Raw genomic sequence first — 18446 nt, forward strand, 5'->3', positions numbered from 1 at the left:
GAGGGGGAGAAAATGTGCACATTATATCAGCTAACTGCAACCAACAGATGGAATATCCATTTTCTAGAGGGCAAAAAGAGGTAGATTCTGCAAACTACAGGTTGGTGAAGTTGACATCGGCCCTTAAGTAAAACCTTGCAGGTTATCACCGTTACTAAACACTTCGGAAAAGAAGTGATCAATTTAGAAGCAAGCATGGGCTCACCAAACACAAAGCATTGCAGACTATCTTCCCTCGAAAGGGAAACAGCAAATATCTAAGTCATAGCAAGCTACCTGTTAAGGTCTCCTAGGATAAACATGTTAACCAGATGGAGAAATGTGGGCTGGAATAATGATACAGTTAGGCAGATTCAGAACTGGCTGGATTTGAAGTTGGTTGAACAACTAACCAACAGACCACTTTTAGCCCAGAAGAAGCCCCTAGCCATGTGCCCTGGGGCTCCATCACCAGACATAGAAAAGGTCTGGAAGGGATCACATAGTTCAAGGTCCAGAAGGGGCTATGATCATAGTGGATGACCACACAGGCATAAAAAAATATTTCAACAGACTGCAAAAACTCATCAAATCTCAATAAACTGATTCTTAAAGGTGACAGACACAATATTTGGGACTCTGTTCTCATTTGTTCAGGTATTAAGATTGGTGAAAAGACTTTGGAGTTTTGTTGACCAAAAGGTCTGTGAATCAACACCGTGCAATGTGACTGTCAGCCTCAGAGCCACCTGTGCCCACAAGGGCCACCCCCCCCCCCCGCCCCATCTGGACGTCTCAGATACAGGAGGCTAGGACCCTTTTGAACCTAGGACTCGATATTCCAGACCTAGATAAAGAGGGAAATACAGCGAAGAAAAGGTTGGGAATGTGGCAAGTAGACAGACCCAGAGACAAAGACAATTTAAATGAAAGTGAACAACAAATAAATGGTCAGGAGAGGGGGGAAAGATTTGAGATATAGGTACCAAATGCAAAGTGGAGAGCTTATTTGGATTCAAACAAACGAACTGTAACAACAACAACAAAAAAATCATGAGACAATCAAGGAAATTGAAATACTGGCTGGATATATGCTGATATTAAGGAATTATTAGATTTTTAAGGTATGATATGATGTTGTGGTTATTTTTCTTTAAAGAGTTACTTAGTGAAATGTTTAAGAAGGAAGTGATATGATGTCTGGGAGTGACTTCAAAGTAATCCAGTGAGGGGTGGGGGCAGTGGGTGTCCCTGAGTTGATTGTTGTATCTGGGCGCTGGGTGCATGGGGGTTCCCTATACTATTTTCCCCACCTGTGTGGTGTTTGAAGTTTTCCATAATAAAAAGGTAAAAAAAAAAAATAAATGGCAGGAGGAATAGGCACAGACCAGTATCTCTCCCCTCTCCTCTCCCAGCTCAAAAGTGAAAATAGAAGCCACTTAGTAAAAGTGAGTATTCAATTAGTCAAAGAGATAGTCTAGAATCATACCCACATTCAAAGACATGGATATGTCATCACGTCAACAACTGACAAAGAATGATTATAGTCCTAGTAAGAAACTGAAGAGACACCAGATTACATGATAGGCCATTAGAAGCAAAGAGCCAGGTGTTGAAAGTAAAGGGGATACAGAGAAAGAAAAAAGCTGAGAATTCTTTTCTCCTGTAATCTGAATAACCATTTAAAAAAATGGAATGGGGACTTCCCTGGTGGTCCAGCAGTTAAGACTCCACGCTGACACTGCAGGGAAAACCCTGTGTTCCATCCCTGGTCAGGGAACTAGATCCTGCATGCCGCAACTAAAGATCCCGCACACAGCAACGAAGATCCCACGTGCCGCAACTAAAACCCGGTGCAGCCAAATAAATTAAATTAAATAAATCTTTTTTTTTTTTAATGGAGGGACTTCCCTAGTGGTGCAATGGATAAGAATCCGCCTGCCAATGCAGGGGACACAGGTTTGATCTCTGGGCCAGGAAGATCCCACATGCCGCATAGCAACTAAGCCCGTGCACAACTACTGAAGCCCATGTACCTAGAGCCCGTGCTCCGAAACAAGAGAAGCCACCGCAATGAGAAGCCCGCGCACCGCAACGAAGAGTGGCCCCCACTCGCCGCAACTAGAGAAAGCCCGCGCACAGCAACGAAGACCCAACGCAGCCAAAAATAAATAAAAATTAAATCTTAAAAAAAAAATGGAATGGCATAACCAAGCACCTGGGTACACATTCCAGTGACACTATGTACCAGGCACTGTTCTAAACAATTTTCAAATATTAATTCATTTAATCCTTAACAATACAACCCTATAAGATAGATACTATTATCTCCATTTTACTGACCAGAAACTTAAGAGACACACAAGTTAGGTAATTTGCGTCACTGTCACACTGCTAGAGAGTGACAGAGACAGGATTCAAATCCAGGAAACTTGATCCAGAGTCCACACTCTTATGCACTGTGCAACGGATTTTAAATACCACTTATAATGGGGTATTTTTGAAGGTCTGTGGCTTTAAACACTTTTCTAAGTTGCAGTCAAGCACGTGCCCAAAGGTGAAAAAAGGCTGCTCTCAGACCCACATCCACTGCCATTCAGAGCTCAGAGGGCAGCACTGTGATTCTGCCTATTGCACGTTGTTCTGCCCAGTCTTTATATTTCACATCAAACCCTAAAAAATGAGTAACAGATGAGGCAGCTGTGCTGTGAGCCACCACGATCAAAAGGAAACTGTCTTGACCTGATCACGTACAAGGGGGAAAAAAGGCAGCATCTTCTGATTTTAAGCACACTCAATCCATTCAGATTTTCATCCCAGGAATATTGACCAAAAAAGACAAACAAAAAACTGCAAAAAACCGATGCATGTGGATAAAATTCTCCTAGGAAAACAAAGAGGGAAATTCTATCCCTGGAACAGCAAAACTTACCACACCCTATTTTAGGACTACTCAACAATGATCCAAGATAAAAGCATTATTAACTGTAGAAAATATTACTTGAATTTACCTGTAACTGGGGTTTCAAGATAATCTGAAGGGGAGTGGGTGATAGATGTACTAGAAAGGAATGCTAAACTTTAAGCTTAAATTGTTTTTTAAAAAGGGTTTTCTGAGGTGTAGTTCACACAAAAATCCATTGTATATCTGGTCCAAGAGTTATATGACCAGCAAGCAGCAGAAAATTTATGTTTGCATTTAATCACAGATGCCACAGAACAAAAGTTTCCATTACAGGGTTTCACTACAGAATAACAGCACTCAAGCAACTTTCAATTACTATACTTCTTACTTGTCATAAAGCAGAAAGCACATGTTTGAGATTTCACTGGAAGTTAGAACAGCAGTTTCTGAAAACCTCATAAAAGGGAGGACTGATTTAGTCCTAGGATCTCAGCAGGATACCTGAAGTTCAATTTCGTCTCTGAACAAAAGCACGAAAGCAGCCCCAAGGCTTTGCATAGGATGAAGGGGCGTTGGGGACACTTCACTGGCTGATCTAAAAAAAGCCAAATGATTAAAAGGCCCTTAGAAACCACCACCACGGAAAGGCAGCAACAGAAGACGTTCTGGCTCTCCTGTCTTCCCAGCAACAGCAAATGTTTCAAGTGGTTAAACTATCTCTATCTTATTTCAGAGTCTATCTAGAGTGAATCCACTCAGAAAGTGATTTGTTGAAAAGAGAAGTTTCGGCTCCCTCCTCTTCCCTGGAGAATGTTTGATGTGCACATTTTTTAAGATCCAATTTCTTGAACAGAAAGGACTGAGTTGAATTTAAGAGAGTTCAGCTGAGCCCTTTCTTCCAACACTGAGACCCTGATCTGATAATTGGTTCTCTTTGAATCAATTCTCCAACTCAAATATACTTTGAAAAACTAAAATGCTTAATAGCTACTGATGACTAGTTGCTAGAAGATATAATATGCATGCAGTTTGAGTTCACTGGAAGAAAGATGCTAGAGAAACACAAACTATTTAGGAAATATAAAAGCATGGAATGATAGGCCTGCAGTTTTTAACTAAGATTTTTGACATTTCAAAACTGGAGAGGCGAGTCTTTTTCTATTTTTGAGCACAGAATTACAGGGCAACGGAGTTACACATTCACTTGCTCATGGAAGTACTCTTGAAAGCACTCATTAAGAAACAAAACCAGCCAACTGTGGGTATATACAATTATACAGTTCAATTAGGGCCCAACTCTAATATTAAATGTTAAAATCGAGCTAAGTACCAGTGAAAGTGCACATTCCAACTCACACAATGTGGAAACTACCGTGCTTTCAAGTTACAAATCTAAAAGTCACACGCCTGCTTTCTGTGACCATATTATCCGATTGTCAGCACCGAAACACTGAGCATCTTCCCCTCCCTTTGGCTGGTTTCTGTCCTCAAGGAGCTTAAAGTCAAATGAAAAAGACCAAAAAAAAAAAAAAAAATCACACAAGGCTAAGTGCTAAGACATCTATGTACTCCATCTATGGACATTCACAAAAGCATCCCACCTAGAGAGGAAAGAGACAGGAAAGCTTCTTAGAGCAGGGAAACCAGAACTGATTTTAGAAAGACCCAAACAAGCCAGGTAGGAGGAGAGAGGACACTGCCCAGGTGGGAGAAGAGGCAGGAGAAGAGTCAGGGACCACGCTTTAGAGTCTGGACTTGACCCCAGAGGCTATGAAGAAGTACTGAAAAATTCTTAAGCAGGAGAATGACAAGATCAAAGTTGTGTTTTTGAACTTGTCATTCCATTCCGGAAACAGCCCAGAGCAGTACTGCTCAAGGTGGGTCTGTAGCCCAGTAGTTATCCATCAGTTCTTTGTTACTGGTCCATGACAGGGCAGGTACAGAAATGGAGAGTGAGCACCTAGAACTGCTTACAGCAGCTCAACATTCCAGCAACATCCAAGCTTGTGACCAATGGTCTCATCTTGTTGTACAGGACAGAGACCAGTCTGTGTGTTGTCAACCCAGCGGGGAGTTGTATGTGGTTCAAGCTGTACAGTAGTCCTGTATAATAGGGCCACGTATGGGTGTGTGACTGATTGCAAATTAACACAACAAAAGCAAACTGATCCTTGATTATAGACAGTTTGAGAAGCTCTAGTCTTGAGAATTAGGGGTCAGCACTGGAAGCAAAGAACCCATGGAGGAGGCTGCTGTGGTCCAGATGAAATATGAACTCAAGCAGTGATGGTAGGAATGGAGAGAAGGGCTCAGAGTTGAGAACTGTTAAGGAGATCAACAGGGTTCGGTGACTTTTATTTTTTTATTTTTTAATTTATTTAATTTATTTATTTTTGGCTGCATTGGGTCTTCATTGCTGCACATGGGCTTTCTCTAGTTGGGGCGAGCGGGGGCTACTCTTCGTTGCGGTGTGCTGGCTTCTCATTGCAGTGGCTTCTCTTGTTGCGGAGCACGGGCTCTAGGCGCACAGGCTTCAGGAGTTGTGGCGCGCGGGCTCCAGAGCACAGGCTCAGTAGTTGTGGCGCATGGGCTTCGTGGCTCCGCGGCATGTCAGATCTTCCCAGACCAGGGCTCGAACCTGTGTCCCCTGCGTTGGCAGGCGGATTCTTAACCACTGCGTGACCAGGGAAGTCCCTCAGTGCCTTTTAGATGTGAGGGGTGGGAGAGAATCAAGGATGACTCCTGAGACTCAAGAACTCTTAGTCACTTTTTAAATAATGACAAGATGTAAAGCAATAGTATGCAAAAGCTTCGTAAAAGTCAGGATCAGCAAAAAGATTCTAAATTCATAGCCATTTTCTTTGAGTGCCTTTTGAATACGTATAATGATAAATTAATGAAATACAGAAACCCAAGCACCCTGGTGGTTAACACTGAGCACCACTGGGGATTCAGAACATGAAAAAAGAACACATCCTATGCCAAGCTTACACGCTCCCCCTGAAACAAAATCGTGCAGTAAGAAGCCCAGACTAGTTCAGAATGGGGCAAGCTGGAACCCTGGGGTCCCAGGTCCTAACAGTAAATAAAGAAGAACCCCCGCCCCCGGCCATCCCCACAACTGAGGGACTTGTTCACCCCCCACCCCAGCTGTATACAACACAAAGCCTTCTTTCTCCAATTTGCGCAGATATTAAAACAAGGCCTCAAACCACAAGGAACGGTGATAAAAAGGGGGTAGGGGCGGAGGAAACGGGTAAATGAAATCAATGACCCTAACCTCAAAACCCACTGCTTTCCTCTGTGCTCTAGTTCATATCCCAACCCACATCAGGAGACAAATGGATCAGCAAAAGCTGTGGACAGCTGGTCCGTCAGACCCGAGCCACTAACTAGAAGACAAGTATTAAATCCGCAAATGGCAACAGGTCTGAACAAACCTATCCTACAACATTCCAGAGCTGGGAAGGGAGGCGGCTCCGTCTTAGGGGGATGAGGCTTCTACAGCTCCAGAGACCAGAGCAGGCACCGTCCACTTCCCACGTGAAAGAGCGGCAACCCTGCAACCCCCAAGCCGCCCAGGTCTGAGCAGCTAGGATCAGCAGAAGACATGCCTGATGGCTTTGGCAAACCACAAAAACGATCACCCAAGTACGTAATTAATCTCTCTCAAGAAGAGCGCCCCATCACCTGAAAGCTGTTCTCCTTTATCATGCCTGGCTTCCCTGATTTGCTGTCTCAAGTTTCACTGGCAAATATAAGTACGAAGCTCAGTAAATATCGGTACTATCAGTACTTTAAGGAACGATGTTTGTTATATCCATTTGCTTTTGTTTCATTTTTCTAGATCTTTCTCCTCGATTGTAAGCTCTTCTAGGGCAATTCTTTCAACTCCTTGCTCATATCCCCTTGTATGGTTATAAAGGTCATTTGTTCGAAAAGTTAAAAATATGCCTCATGACAGTTTTGCAATTCTGTAATGTGATATATTCCAAAGGCTCACACTATAAAACGAATTACTGAAGTTCATGGTCATTTATTAACAAATAATAATTGCTAGCACTTATTGAGCACGTACTATATGCCAGGCACGTGTCTATTATCTTGTGTAGTCTTTACAACAATGCTGTAAGGCAGGTGCTGTTGCCATCTCCATTTTATAGGTTAGGAACCTGAGACACAGAGAGGTAGGATAACTTGCACAAGGTCACACAGCTAATAAATGGCAGAGGCAGGATCTAAAGGACAAGAGTCTGTATTTTCAGCCACTACACTAGACAGCTTCATTATGCAGAGAAGAAAAATGAGATTAAGAAATACATTACAAATAATGGAATGAGGAAAAAGCCTCTCAAGGAAAATTGCTCTTATTACTTTAATCAGACTGTTGTCTTTTATTAGATGGATCCAAGTCCTGGAAACACAGTCAACAGAGGGAACCTGTCCTGGCTGGTCCTTATGTGGAAGGCAGAAAACGCCAATATTCACAGCGGTGCCTTTTTGCCATCTTTTACCACCTCGCAAGTCATTTGTCAGTGTTGTAGAAATCATTCTCTTAGTGGCTAGGGTATTTGCATTGAGGGAGAAAGCACTGGGAGAGATAGAGCTGTAAGACTGCCGGGGTTGGTACCAAATCTCACCCCATCCAAAGAGCCCAAGTGATTCAGGTGAATTCTAGGCCAAGCCTCTGATTTAGTCTGAACCAGAATCACCGAGCGCAAACAACCCTGGTGGGGAACAGGAAGATACCACTTCCCCTGGCCGAAGCAGGTGGACCAGAGACACTAGACCAGAGCCCCTAACTCTGCCGCTCTCCTGCTCTGACTTTCTCGTCCCCTTTCTGTGGGGCAGGAAGTTCTGGGACCAAGCCAGAGCCCACCAAACCTGTCCAGATCAACACCAGCAATACTGGACTTCCCTGGTGGTGCAGTGGTTAAGAATCCACCTGCCAGTGCAGGGGACACGGGTTTGATCCTTGGTCCCGGAAGATCCCACATGCCGCAGAGCAACTAAGCCCATGCGCCACAACTACTGAGCCTGTGCTCTAGAGCCCGCGAGCCACAACTACTGAAGCCCTCACGCCAAGAACCCGTGCTCTGCAACAAGAGAAGCCACTGCAATGAGAAGCCCACGCACCGCAACGAAGAGCAGCCTCCGCTCACCGCAACTAGAGAAAGCCCACACGCAGCAACGAAGACCCAACGCAGCCAAAAATAAATAAACAAATTTATATATATAGATATATAAAAAAAGACCAGTGGTACTGCATCCTTTGATGTCAGGGCACGCACACTGACCAAATGTTTTTCATCAGGCATCCAGCCCAGGCAAAGCTGAGCCCTGTGTCTCTAAGACCAAAACCAGTGCTTTCCTCTGTGATGCTGAAGCAGATCCCAAAGATCTACTCTCTAGTTTTGACAGCTAAGTAACCCATATTAGTCTAAAGGGATAGATCAAATCCCAAAAGTCCGAATCTTCACCACTTCCCAACTATTCATCACATTTTCTCTCCAGAAATCTGAAAAATGTCTATCAACAAAACAAAAAACAAACCTACTTATTAAAACAAATCTAACTGCCTTAACTTCAGGATTATATGTTTCCTGACAACACGGCTCTTATAAAAGCGCTCAAAGTTCTGTTATCATCTAATTACAATTTCTATACAGCTCTTTATACGTGTGTGCTTAGAAGCCAAAAAGTGAAGCTTCAATTACTTTTGCCCCAACCACTAAAGCAAGTAGAAACAGGACAACCTTCCACAAAGAATTTTTTTAAAAAAGATGCTGGAATCCTGTTATTTGGTGTTCTCTCACAGTTCCAAGCAAGGTGAGAGGAGCCACGCAAAACGCAGTTTTGAAGTCTCGGCCATCCCGAGACTTTCTTACTATATAAAAGGGAAATTAATAAAAGAAGAAAAAGAGAAATAATACACTGCATTTTCTTTCCCTACCATAATTTTTCAATTTTCTTTAGAGAAATGCCAGCCAATAACTAATTAGAACCATATCCTTTGTTATCCCAGTGGGAAGTATACCAATGGATTTAAGAACAAATGTTAATGAGAACTTAAAAAAATTAGTAATCTGGAACTTTGGTTTCCCTTCAGTGTAAAAACAAAATTCTCTCCTTTAATGCTATTTTTATAGTTGGTGAAACAACATGGACAGAATCCATCAACAAGAAGCTAAGCTGTCTAGCCAGTGAGCACCCTGAATCGCGGGTGCCCTGGGTTTTTCACTGTTGTTATCACAGAATTGGCATCCCAAGATCACAGATTTCTAAGCACACCAATTTCAAATAAGAGAGACAAAAACTCAAAGTTACAGAAAAGGAATTTGTTTTACATCTCTTTGGTTTCAAGGGGGAAAATAATTTCTTCCAAAGTGAGTACATAGCTGTTGTAATTTCCAAGAGTATATTTTCCATAAGAAACACAGCTGGAGTCCTTTTACCTGGTATATCACCACAAATAAGAATATTTCTAGGATCCAGTCTTGAGTTGCCTATTCATGAACATCAAGGAGCAGAAACTACCTCCTTGAAAACTGGACTTGTTTTATTTTTTTAATAAACTTATTTACTTTATTTATTTTTGGCTGCATTGGGTCTTCCTTGCTGTGTGTGGCTGGGCTTTCTCTAGTTGTGGCGAGCGGGGGCTACTCTTCTTTGAGGTACGTGGGCTTCTCACTGCGGTGGCTTTTCTTGTAGAGCACGGACTCTAGGCACGCGGGCTTCAGTAGTTGTGGCTCTAGGGCTCTAGAGCGCAGGCTCAGTAGTTGTGGCACATGGGCTCCTCAGCATGTGGGATCTTCCCCCACCAGGGCTTGAACCTGGGTTCCCTGAATTGGCAGGCGGATTCTTAACCACTGCGCCACCAGGGAAGCCCTGGACTTGTTTTAGACAACAAAGTGAACTACAGAATGTGAGTCAGAAAAGCTCTGAGCAAAAATAAATTTTTAATATGCTAACGCACCATGGTTTGGGCACGGGCCAGCAATCTGAACTGTATTTTCAAATGAGGTTCTGCCCTGTGTCATCCAGACTCTCATCCTGGTGGAAGTAGCAAGTCCAGGCTGGAGCCACAGACCACTTTTTTTTCATGTAAAAGGACTGCCCAGAGCGCACTGAACTAGGCACGGCCCATGTCATATCAGATATTCTCCTTTTTGGAAAAAAAGCTTTAAGCATTTGCAAAACATCTCAATTTGCCCCATATTTTTTACTATCCAGCAAATTTATTTCCCCCACTTGTTGCGGAGGAAAACACAACAATAGGCCTTAGGTCTGTAACATTTTACCATCACTGTGTATTTGCAAAAGCTAGAATTCATTTGTATTGCCCAATAAGGACATTATTTTACATGGCCTTTGGTCTACAACAGAAAATGGACATAACAATGAAAATATTTCTTGATAGAGCACTTTCTGGACATTACTCCTCCCCAAAACGATCATAAAAACCACCACCAAGGAAAACAAAGGAGTCCCATGTTTTAAAGCAAAAGCTATTCATATTCAGGCACCATATACATCAAATATGGGCAAGATCACCTAAAAAGTGTTTAAAACGCCAAGCTTTGCCTCTGTGAGGTTAGTGAGCCCATGTTTCTCCAATGTTAAATTTACAAACTGTATTTGTTAAACTGTATTTCATATTTTAAATACCAAGTCTGTACCTTACACTGCTTCCATGGATGATTTACTCGAGACATATGGGGTCACAGTCTAAGCCTTTTACTCGACTAAGTTTAAATCATGCTTCTCAACAAGATTCTGTACACATTAAAGCAGCACATGGCAGCCCTAAACGCCCCCAGAAGAGCCCTTCTCCTGTCCACTCCATAAAATGAGAGTTTCCTCCGGAAAGGAAAGGGCTGGATTCACACGTTGCATCAGGCATGCTAATTAAGCAAAAGTGCTCCAAAACTTTTTCTGTTTCGATTCATGGCAAAATTTCCTGAATTTGTTTTATTAAAACAGATATCTTCATCCAACAGACACACTCAAAAATCAAAGCTAATTTCAGCAGCAAACCGGGGCGGGGGGCGGGGGGCGGCGGGAGATGAGAAGTTGACAGCAAGGTATAAATTTCCCCCAATCCTCGTTCTTCCGGTCAATCTGCACCTATGGGATCGGTTCAGCATTTAATTCGATGTCAAGGCAACACTGGCCCACCAACCAAGCAACTAAGAGCTGCACGGACGGGTCTGGTCCGGTGCCCGAGAGGCATCTGGTGAGGATGGCTGGACAGCCAGACAATGAAAGGCTCCCCGGGGGCCACTAGTTCAGCCCGGGGTAGGGGTTGGGGGCGGAGGGAAGGCGAAGGCAGACGAGCGAGCTCCTTCTCGCCCGAAGCCACGGTCAGCGGCCGGCACCCCCCCCCCAAAGGGCGCCTGGCGGCCTAGCCTCGGCCTTCGGGTCCCCGGCCACAGCCGGAGAGAGCCCCAGGAAAGCCGATTTCTCTCGGAAAGAGAGGAAACTTCCTGGTTCAGGCATTATGGGTAGGGGGCTAGCGCCCTCCCCCACCACCACAGGTATCCGCGGGGAGTCTAGCGCTGAGGGAAAGGAAGCGGCCCCTCCCTGCGCCTCTGCCTGGGGGTGGGGGTCACCGAGTCGCGACCCCCGAGCGCAGCCACCCCCTAACTCGAGGCTTCCCACCATGGGGGAACCGGGCTCTCGACTCCCCAGGACGCGAGTCGGGGTCCCAGGGGTTTCAAACTTCCCCAGCGGGCGCGGCCTGGCATCGGCACAGAGGAGTTGCCGCGGGAGCCGCTAGCCGGCGAGGTTCCGCGACGGGGAGGCGGGCAGAGGCAGGGGACGCTGAGGAGCAGGAGGGGAAGCTCGTGCACGAAGGAGAAGGGGGCGGAGGGGGCGCCGGGGGGTGGGGGCGGCGGCGAGGACCCGGCTCCCGGGAACTCGCGGGCTGCGCACCCAGGCCGGGGACGCCGACGAGGCCGGAGCCGCCGACAGGCCGGCGCAGCTCACCTTCCTGTGCTTCTCCTTGTAGGGCAGCGCCAACCACGGCATGTCCCGCACGAAGTCCTGCCACTGACGCTGGTCCTGGTCCGAGGACACGAAGACAATCTCCAGGCGGCGCCGCGACTCGGGTTCCGCCGCCGCCCCGGCCCCCGGCCCCGGGCCGGCCCCAGCCCCTGGCCCGGCCGCCGCGTCCCCCCGCAGGCGGCCGTAGAAGGCGGCCAGGCTGGCGCTGAGCTGCGCGCAGGGGGCGCTCAGGCTACAGCCGAAGTAGAGCCCGAGCAGCGAGATGCCGCGGGCAGCCAACGAGTGCACGTCCACCTCCTCGCCGCCGCCCGTCACCAGCTTCTCTCCCAACAGCTCCTCCAGGAAACCCGACATCCTGGCCCACCGCTGCCCGGGCACGCGGGCACCCGGGCAGGCAGGCGGCGGCGACCGCGCTCCCTCGGTCCGCGCGGCGGGCAGAGGCGGCAGCAGCAGCGGCGGCGGCGGCGGCGGCGGGCACTGGGGAAAAGAAAGCCCCGCCCGTGGGGCCCGCCCACGCCACGCCCCCTTTGTAGCAGTGCTAGCCGCCTAGGCACTGGCTGCTGCAGAGGGCGTAGGGGGCGCGGGCTCCCGCCGCGTGGCCGAAGTGCTCGGGAGACAACCCTGGCGGAGGACTTCCCATCTTCACACAATGTTACCTTCATCACGCTAGGTCTTGCTCGGCACTTACTTCTCTGTGTGTATGTTTCATGTTCTCTACTATAAGAGGACTGGAGGACGCCACCTCTTTTATTTCTTGTGTAGCTTCTGATCTAGTGCTAGGCACATGGGAGGGAATCCATAAGTACTTGTGGGTTGATCGCAGGTCTCACTGTGGGATTTCAGTCCCCAGGTCGCCGCGGCCATTTCCTCACCAGCGATTGGCTCTCTTCCATCTCCACAATATAGGGACCAGATGCCACGGCATCTCTAAATCGAAGCTGGCTGCTTTCCTGAACCGGTTCCGTGGCTTCTATTAAGTCTGTTGATAGTTGAGAAAAATTCTAGGGATTATTTTTTTCCCCCAGCTGGCAAGACGCTACCCTATGGTTAGAACCTGGATTAAACAGGTGGTCTGTGGCAAGTCTTCCGGCCTCGCCACCCCGACACACACACAGTCGAAAAAATAAAATGTACACCATGCCCACCCGCAACAGAGGAACAACAGTGTGTCCGCTCAGCTACCAACAGCCCAGTGAAAGGATGGGACGCCCCTCTCACAGCCCTCCACAAGGCTTTTGCAAGTTATTTCTTGGACATCTACCGCCATCTAGTGGAAACGTTGAAAAAGAAAACGAGATACTGGCAGCCAAGCAGAATGTCTATATTTTATAGCGGCTTTCCACACATGCAAACACACACACACAAATCATAGCCTGCTTTACAAGAGTTCATTTAAACCTCAGAATATAACTGCAAGCTTTGGGCACAAACACAAATCTTCACGCTTAAGGTTCCCAATTTTCTGGGATAGAACATGGAATTGTACTCGTTTTCGGTTCAGTGAAATGTTACCACATAAAGCAGTGAAAGAGGTGGAGGTGGAGGCGGGCGCCACGAGTGGACTGGCAATCTCTTGAAACGATATCTACTTTCTCAGCATCCACCTAACACTGCTGCTCATTTCACAAGTAGGATCTTTGGACTGAGGATTGCCTTTAGGCAGGCAAGAGACCTATGATAAAGGCGAATTCCAAGCTCATTTTTAGTGTCATGCCAAAATTCTGTGCGACTGCAGGGACAGTATTATTATCCAACACATGGAAAGCATCGCTTTTTAGTGAAAACATGTAAAAGCTATTAACATAGCAGACATTAAGTTGTTAGATATCTTTTAAAATACTGAAAGTGGGTTAAAGTGTTTTATTTTCTCATCCAAATCATATTTGAAACACCCGTGGGTGGGTTACATCAGGCCCCATCCAAAGCATGTGAGACAGATAGATTCCTACACCCTGACGTTTTCAAGTGAACACTGAAGATATGGAAGGGGACCATAAACATCCTATGGGAGACGAGGGACAAAGTATTTGGTGTGGAGGGAGGTGAGGAGGGAATTAGGGGGGATTGCAAATTGGGGAAATAGTGAAGTCATTATTAGAGTACTTAACTTTGGTATACTATACGCAAGTCTGTATAAAGAGGTGGTATGTTCAGCATTTTCCTTTTATTATTTGACAGGAAAGCACTTTCTACTGGAGTGTGTCCAAACCAGCATCTGGCACCTGGGAAAGTGAGAGTTTGAACATACTGCACATGAAATATAAATAAAATTTAGAGAATTGTTGGTGCAGCAGGCCTTGGTTAGATGCCAAATACTGCAGCTGCCTTTTAAAGGGGTGTGGAAAGAGGGGATTTGCAATGGAAATGATTCCAAAATCATAGTTCTAGTGGGTGTTTGTTACAAGAAGAAGCCTGAGGAGACTCACTGGGTTTCCTGTAAAGAATAGCCAACATCCTTTGGCTTATGGAAAGCACTCTCTCTGAGTACACGGTTCAAGAGACCCACTTAAAGAAAATGTCCCAACTGGTATTTAGCTAGTTAGGTTACATGAATTGACCTGCTATTCTGCAAATTATTATTGTTTTAAAATATGTGTTAGGGAGCCACAACATACCTGACATTTATAGCACTTACACATTAGAGTTTTTCTTTGGGGAAACTGCATTCTAAGGCACATGATGTCATACAAAACATGCACAGAACAAATACATATTTGTCACCTTTAAGAGTCATAAATCACATTCCTTGGTCTTCAGTTATAGTAGCATAAGGGCACAAAGATGTATGTGTACAGATAGTTATTGATACACTGGTGAAATCAGAAAAAGACTGGAAAACTGGAAAGAGCCTAACTATGTATCAATGAGGAGGATTAAAGGATGGCACATTCATCATTTGGGATACAATCTAGTCATTGAAAGGAATTAAGGAGATGTACACTGTATCAGCACAGAGCTCTGTGTCTGTGCTCTCCAGAGAAAGAGAACCAATACAGAGAGAGATTTGCTATAAGGAATTAGTTCACATGATTATGGAGACTGAGAAGTCCCAAGGTCTGCAGTCAGCAAGCTGGAGACTCAGATAACTGATGGTATAGTTAGTTCCAGTCTGAGTCCAAAGACTGGAAAATCAGGGGAGCTGATGGTGTAAGTTCTAGTCTGTATTGAGTCCAAAGGCAGGGGAAGACCTATGTCCCAGCTCTAAGACAGGCAGAGAGAGTGAATTCTCCCTTACTTTTTATTCTATCCAGGCCTTCAACTGATTGGATGAGGCCCACCCACATTGGGAAGGCAACCTGCTTTACTCTGTCTACTGTTTTACATGTTAATCTCATCCAGAAACACCCTCACAGACACACCCAGAATAATGTTTAACCAAATATCTGGATACTCGGGACTTCCCTGGTGGCACAGTGGTTAAGACTCCATGTTCCCAATGCAGGGGGCATGGGTTCGATCCCTGGTCAGGGAACTAGATCCTGCCTGCATGCCATAACTAAGAGTTCACGTGCCGCAACTAAGAGTTCGCAGGCCACAACGAAGGAGCCCGTATGTCACAACTAAGGAGCCAGGTGAGCCGCAACTAAGGACCCTGAAAGCCACAACTAAGGAGCCTGCCTGCCGCAACTAAGAGCTGGCACAACCAAATAAATAAATAAATAAATATTTTAAAAAGTATCTGGGTACTCTGCACCCCAGTCAATTTGACACACAAAATTAAACATCACATGTCTACCCCTTGTCAATTTGGCACCCATATGCATCTCCTTAAACCACACTTACTCTCCAAATAAAGACAATAACAAGATCATAATCCTGCCTAAAATGATACAAGTATCATGTATACAAGCAAAAATGCACTGACTCCATCCCCATAAGAGACGGTAAAGTCGTTGAGGATGTTCACTCACTTTGATATCCCGTAACTTAAGTACGATGATGTAAAATTAACAATACTTAAATACTACAATATAAAGTCAATACATTTTATGTTACATTATAAGGAAATAAGAGATAAAAGGAACAAAGATGTTTGCCAAATACAAACACACACACATATATTCATAACAAGGAAGAAATACTCATGACAATATAGCCCTCATTTCTATAACTGATCATGTGATCATAGCTGGTATTTATAACCACCTTCTTCTACTATCTTTTTTTTATGCCTTTTGACTTCAGCAAGCACCTCAGCTGGTCATCGTTCTTTACCTGGTGGAGTGACTCAAACCCTCATTCCTGAAGGGTCTAGGTCATTAGTAGTCCTGCCAGGACTAGGTTATTGTAGTATTCCTTTGACCTTAATCACAGGGTATGATAACTAAGAGATGCCCTAAGGGGTCTCCCATATTGCAGATACGCTCTTCCTTATCTTCACTGTTGACCAGTGGTCCAATTTCCCCTTGGTGGTCAGGATCAATCATTCCACCCAACAGAGTAACTCCCTTCTTTGCCTGTTAACTCAGAGGCATGAGATGTCCAAAGTGGCCAGGTGGCAGTCTTAACTTCCTGTGCAATGGAATCACTGTTGTTTCTCCTGGTGGAGGCACTCCTCCATTTGGAACTAAGACCTGTAGGCCAGCAGAGCATGACGTTGTGGGAACAAGAAGCAAACATTTTGCTAGTGGGTCACTAGGGGTAATAGTGATCGGTGCCCCTCCCATTTCCACCTCCCGATTCCTGGCTCCGTGACCCTAGCTATGGGAGAAACAGCACCTTATACTGGATGCTAATTCAGAGCACACAGTCTTCTGGAGAACCTTGCCCTGGCCCTGCAAAGTGCTGCCACCTAACTAGTGCTGTAAACCGAATGTTCAAAAGGCCATTCTACTGTTCCACCAAACCAGCTGCTTCAGAGTGGTGAGGAACATGGTAACCTGTGAATTCCATGAGCCTGTAACTTACTTGTGCCTTCAGGGCCTGCTTGGGCCCAATGGCATATATTCCACATCCATCTGATGATGAAGTGTCCCTGTGCACACCCAACCTTATGGCTTGGTGGGGCAGATAACACCCAGTTCATGACGGACAGCTCAGGTAGCGTGGTAACTGATGCGTGGTGGCCCAAGTGTTCAGCCTCTATGAAGATCCAGTAGCAGGCCACGTACTGTTTCTCCAAAGGTGAGTAGTTATCCACAGAGAATGGCAGGCCTCACCTACACGGGCTGCCAAAGTCTCCAAATAGCATCCCTATCTGCCTGTGACCTACCTCAAGCACCATCAGATCTGATGGGTCATATGGCCCAAGGGACAGGGCAGTTTGTACAGCAGCCTGGAACTTCTGCAGAGTCTTCTCATGTTCGGGGACCCCCTCAAAACCAACAACTTTTGTGGTCACTCAGTAAACAGGCCAGAGTAACACACCCAAATGAGGAATATACTGGGCACACTGTGGCCTAGTCAAGTTGACACATAAAATTAACCATCTCTTGCACTGATATGAAATATCTCTAAGATGTAACACAAGAGAAAGTAAGGTGCAGAATAGGTAGGAAAGACTAAGCTACCACTTGTAAATTTTATTTATTTATTTATTTATTTTTTTTGCGGTACTTGGGCCTCTCACTGTTGTGGCCTCTCCTGTTGCAGAGCACAGGCTCCGGACGCGCAGGCTCAGCGGCCATGGCTCACGGGCCCAGCCGCTCCGCAGCATGTGGGATCTTCCCAGACCGGGGCACGAACCCGTGTCCCCTGCATCGGCAGGCGTACTCTCAACCACTGCACCACCAGGGAAGCCCCAGTGTGAATTTTTAAGTGGAGAAAAAAACATATATATGTATACACAAATATAATGCTTATGTATGGAGGAAACATATCTGGAAAGACACTTAAGAAATAGTAACAGGGGACTTCCCTGGCGGTCCGGTGGTTCAGACTCTGCGCTTCCAATGCCGGGGGCACGGGTTCGATCCCTGGTGGCATACTAAGATCCCACATACCGCGCAGTGCAGCCCCGAAAAAAAAAAAAAATAGGAAAAAGAAAAAGAAATAGTAACAGGTTGCTTAGGGAAGGGAATTGAAGAACTGGGAATAAATGTGAGAAAAATATGGAAGGTATTATCTAGTCCAAAAAGAAAGTACTTTTTGCATTTTCAAATAAGAACTTATTCAAGGATAAGATGCTATAAATGGAGAAAGAAATATTTAAAGTACATCAGGACGTCTCAGAATAAAAGAGACAGAATGTCTCACATACACAAATTCAAATGCCATTAAAACAAAGCTGTTTAAAAAAAACAAAAAAACAAAACAAAGCTGTTAGCACAAAATGAACACTTTGATTATAAAAGTTTTCCAAGTCCACTTAGTTCAAGAAATAATTGAGTCAACAAAATGTGAATCAAAATTGATTCAAACAAAAAATGTATTCCATTTAATTGGGAGTTCCCTGTAAAAGGATTTTACCTGTAGATTAATGCCCTAGTACAGTTTTTGCATCTGTTTTATCGTTTCCTTTTTTAAAAGCTGGGCTTTGGTGGCAGATCCACTGATAAGGGAAATTGCTGGATAGAGAGGTAAGTGAAACAAAATATGGAGTGAGATTTGACAAACA

General features: G+C 45.3%; 1 protein-coding gene across 3 annotated transcripts in view; it reads right to left on the minus strand.

Annotated features, from left to right (window-relative positions):
* Positions 1-12353, minus strand: part of NXN (nucleoredoxin) — a 140790-nt gene extending 128437 nt beyond the window's left edge. Inside the window, exon 1 of one of the 3 annotated variants that reach the window (XM_033848371.2) lies at positions 11873-12353. In XM_033848371.2, coding sequence (XP_033704262.1) covers positions 11873-12244 — 372 coding nt within the window. In that variant the 5' untranslated portion in view covers positions 12245-12353. The remainder of the gene's footprint in view (positions 1-11872) is intronic. The other 2 variants (XM_033848370.2, XM_033848372.2) reach the window with 2 other exon arrangements.
* Positions 12354-18446: the final 6093 nt, after the last annotated feature.

Source organism: Tursiops truncatus, chromosome 20 (genome assembly GCF_011762595.2).
Source record: "Tursiops truncatus isolate mTurTru1 chromosome 20, mTurTru1.mat.Y, whole genome shotgun sequence".
NCBI lineage: Eukaryota > Metazoa > Chordata > Mammalia > Artiodactyla > Delphinidae > Tursiops > Tursiops truncatus.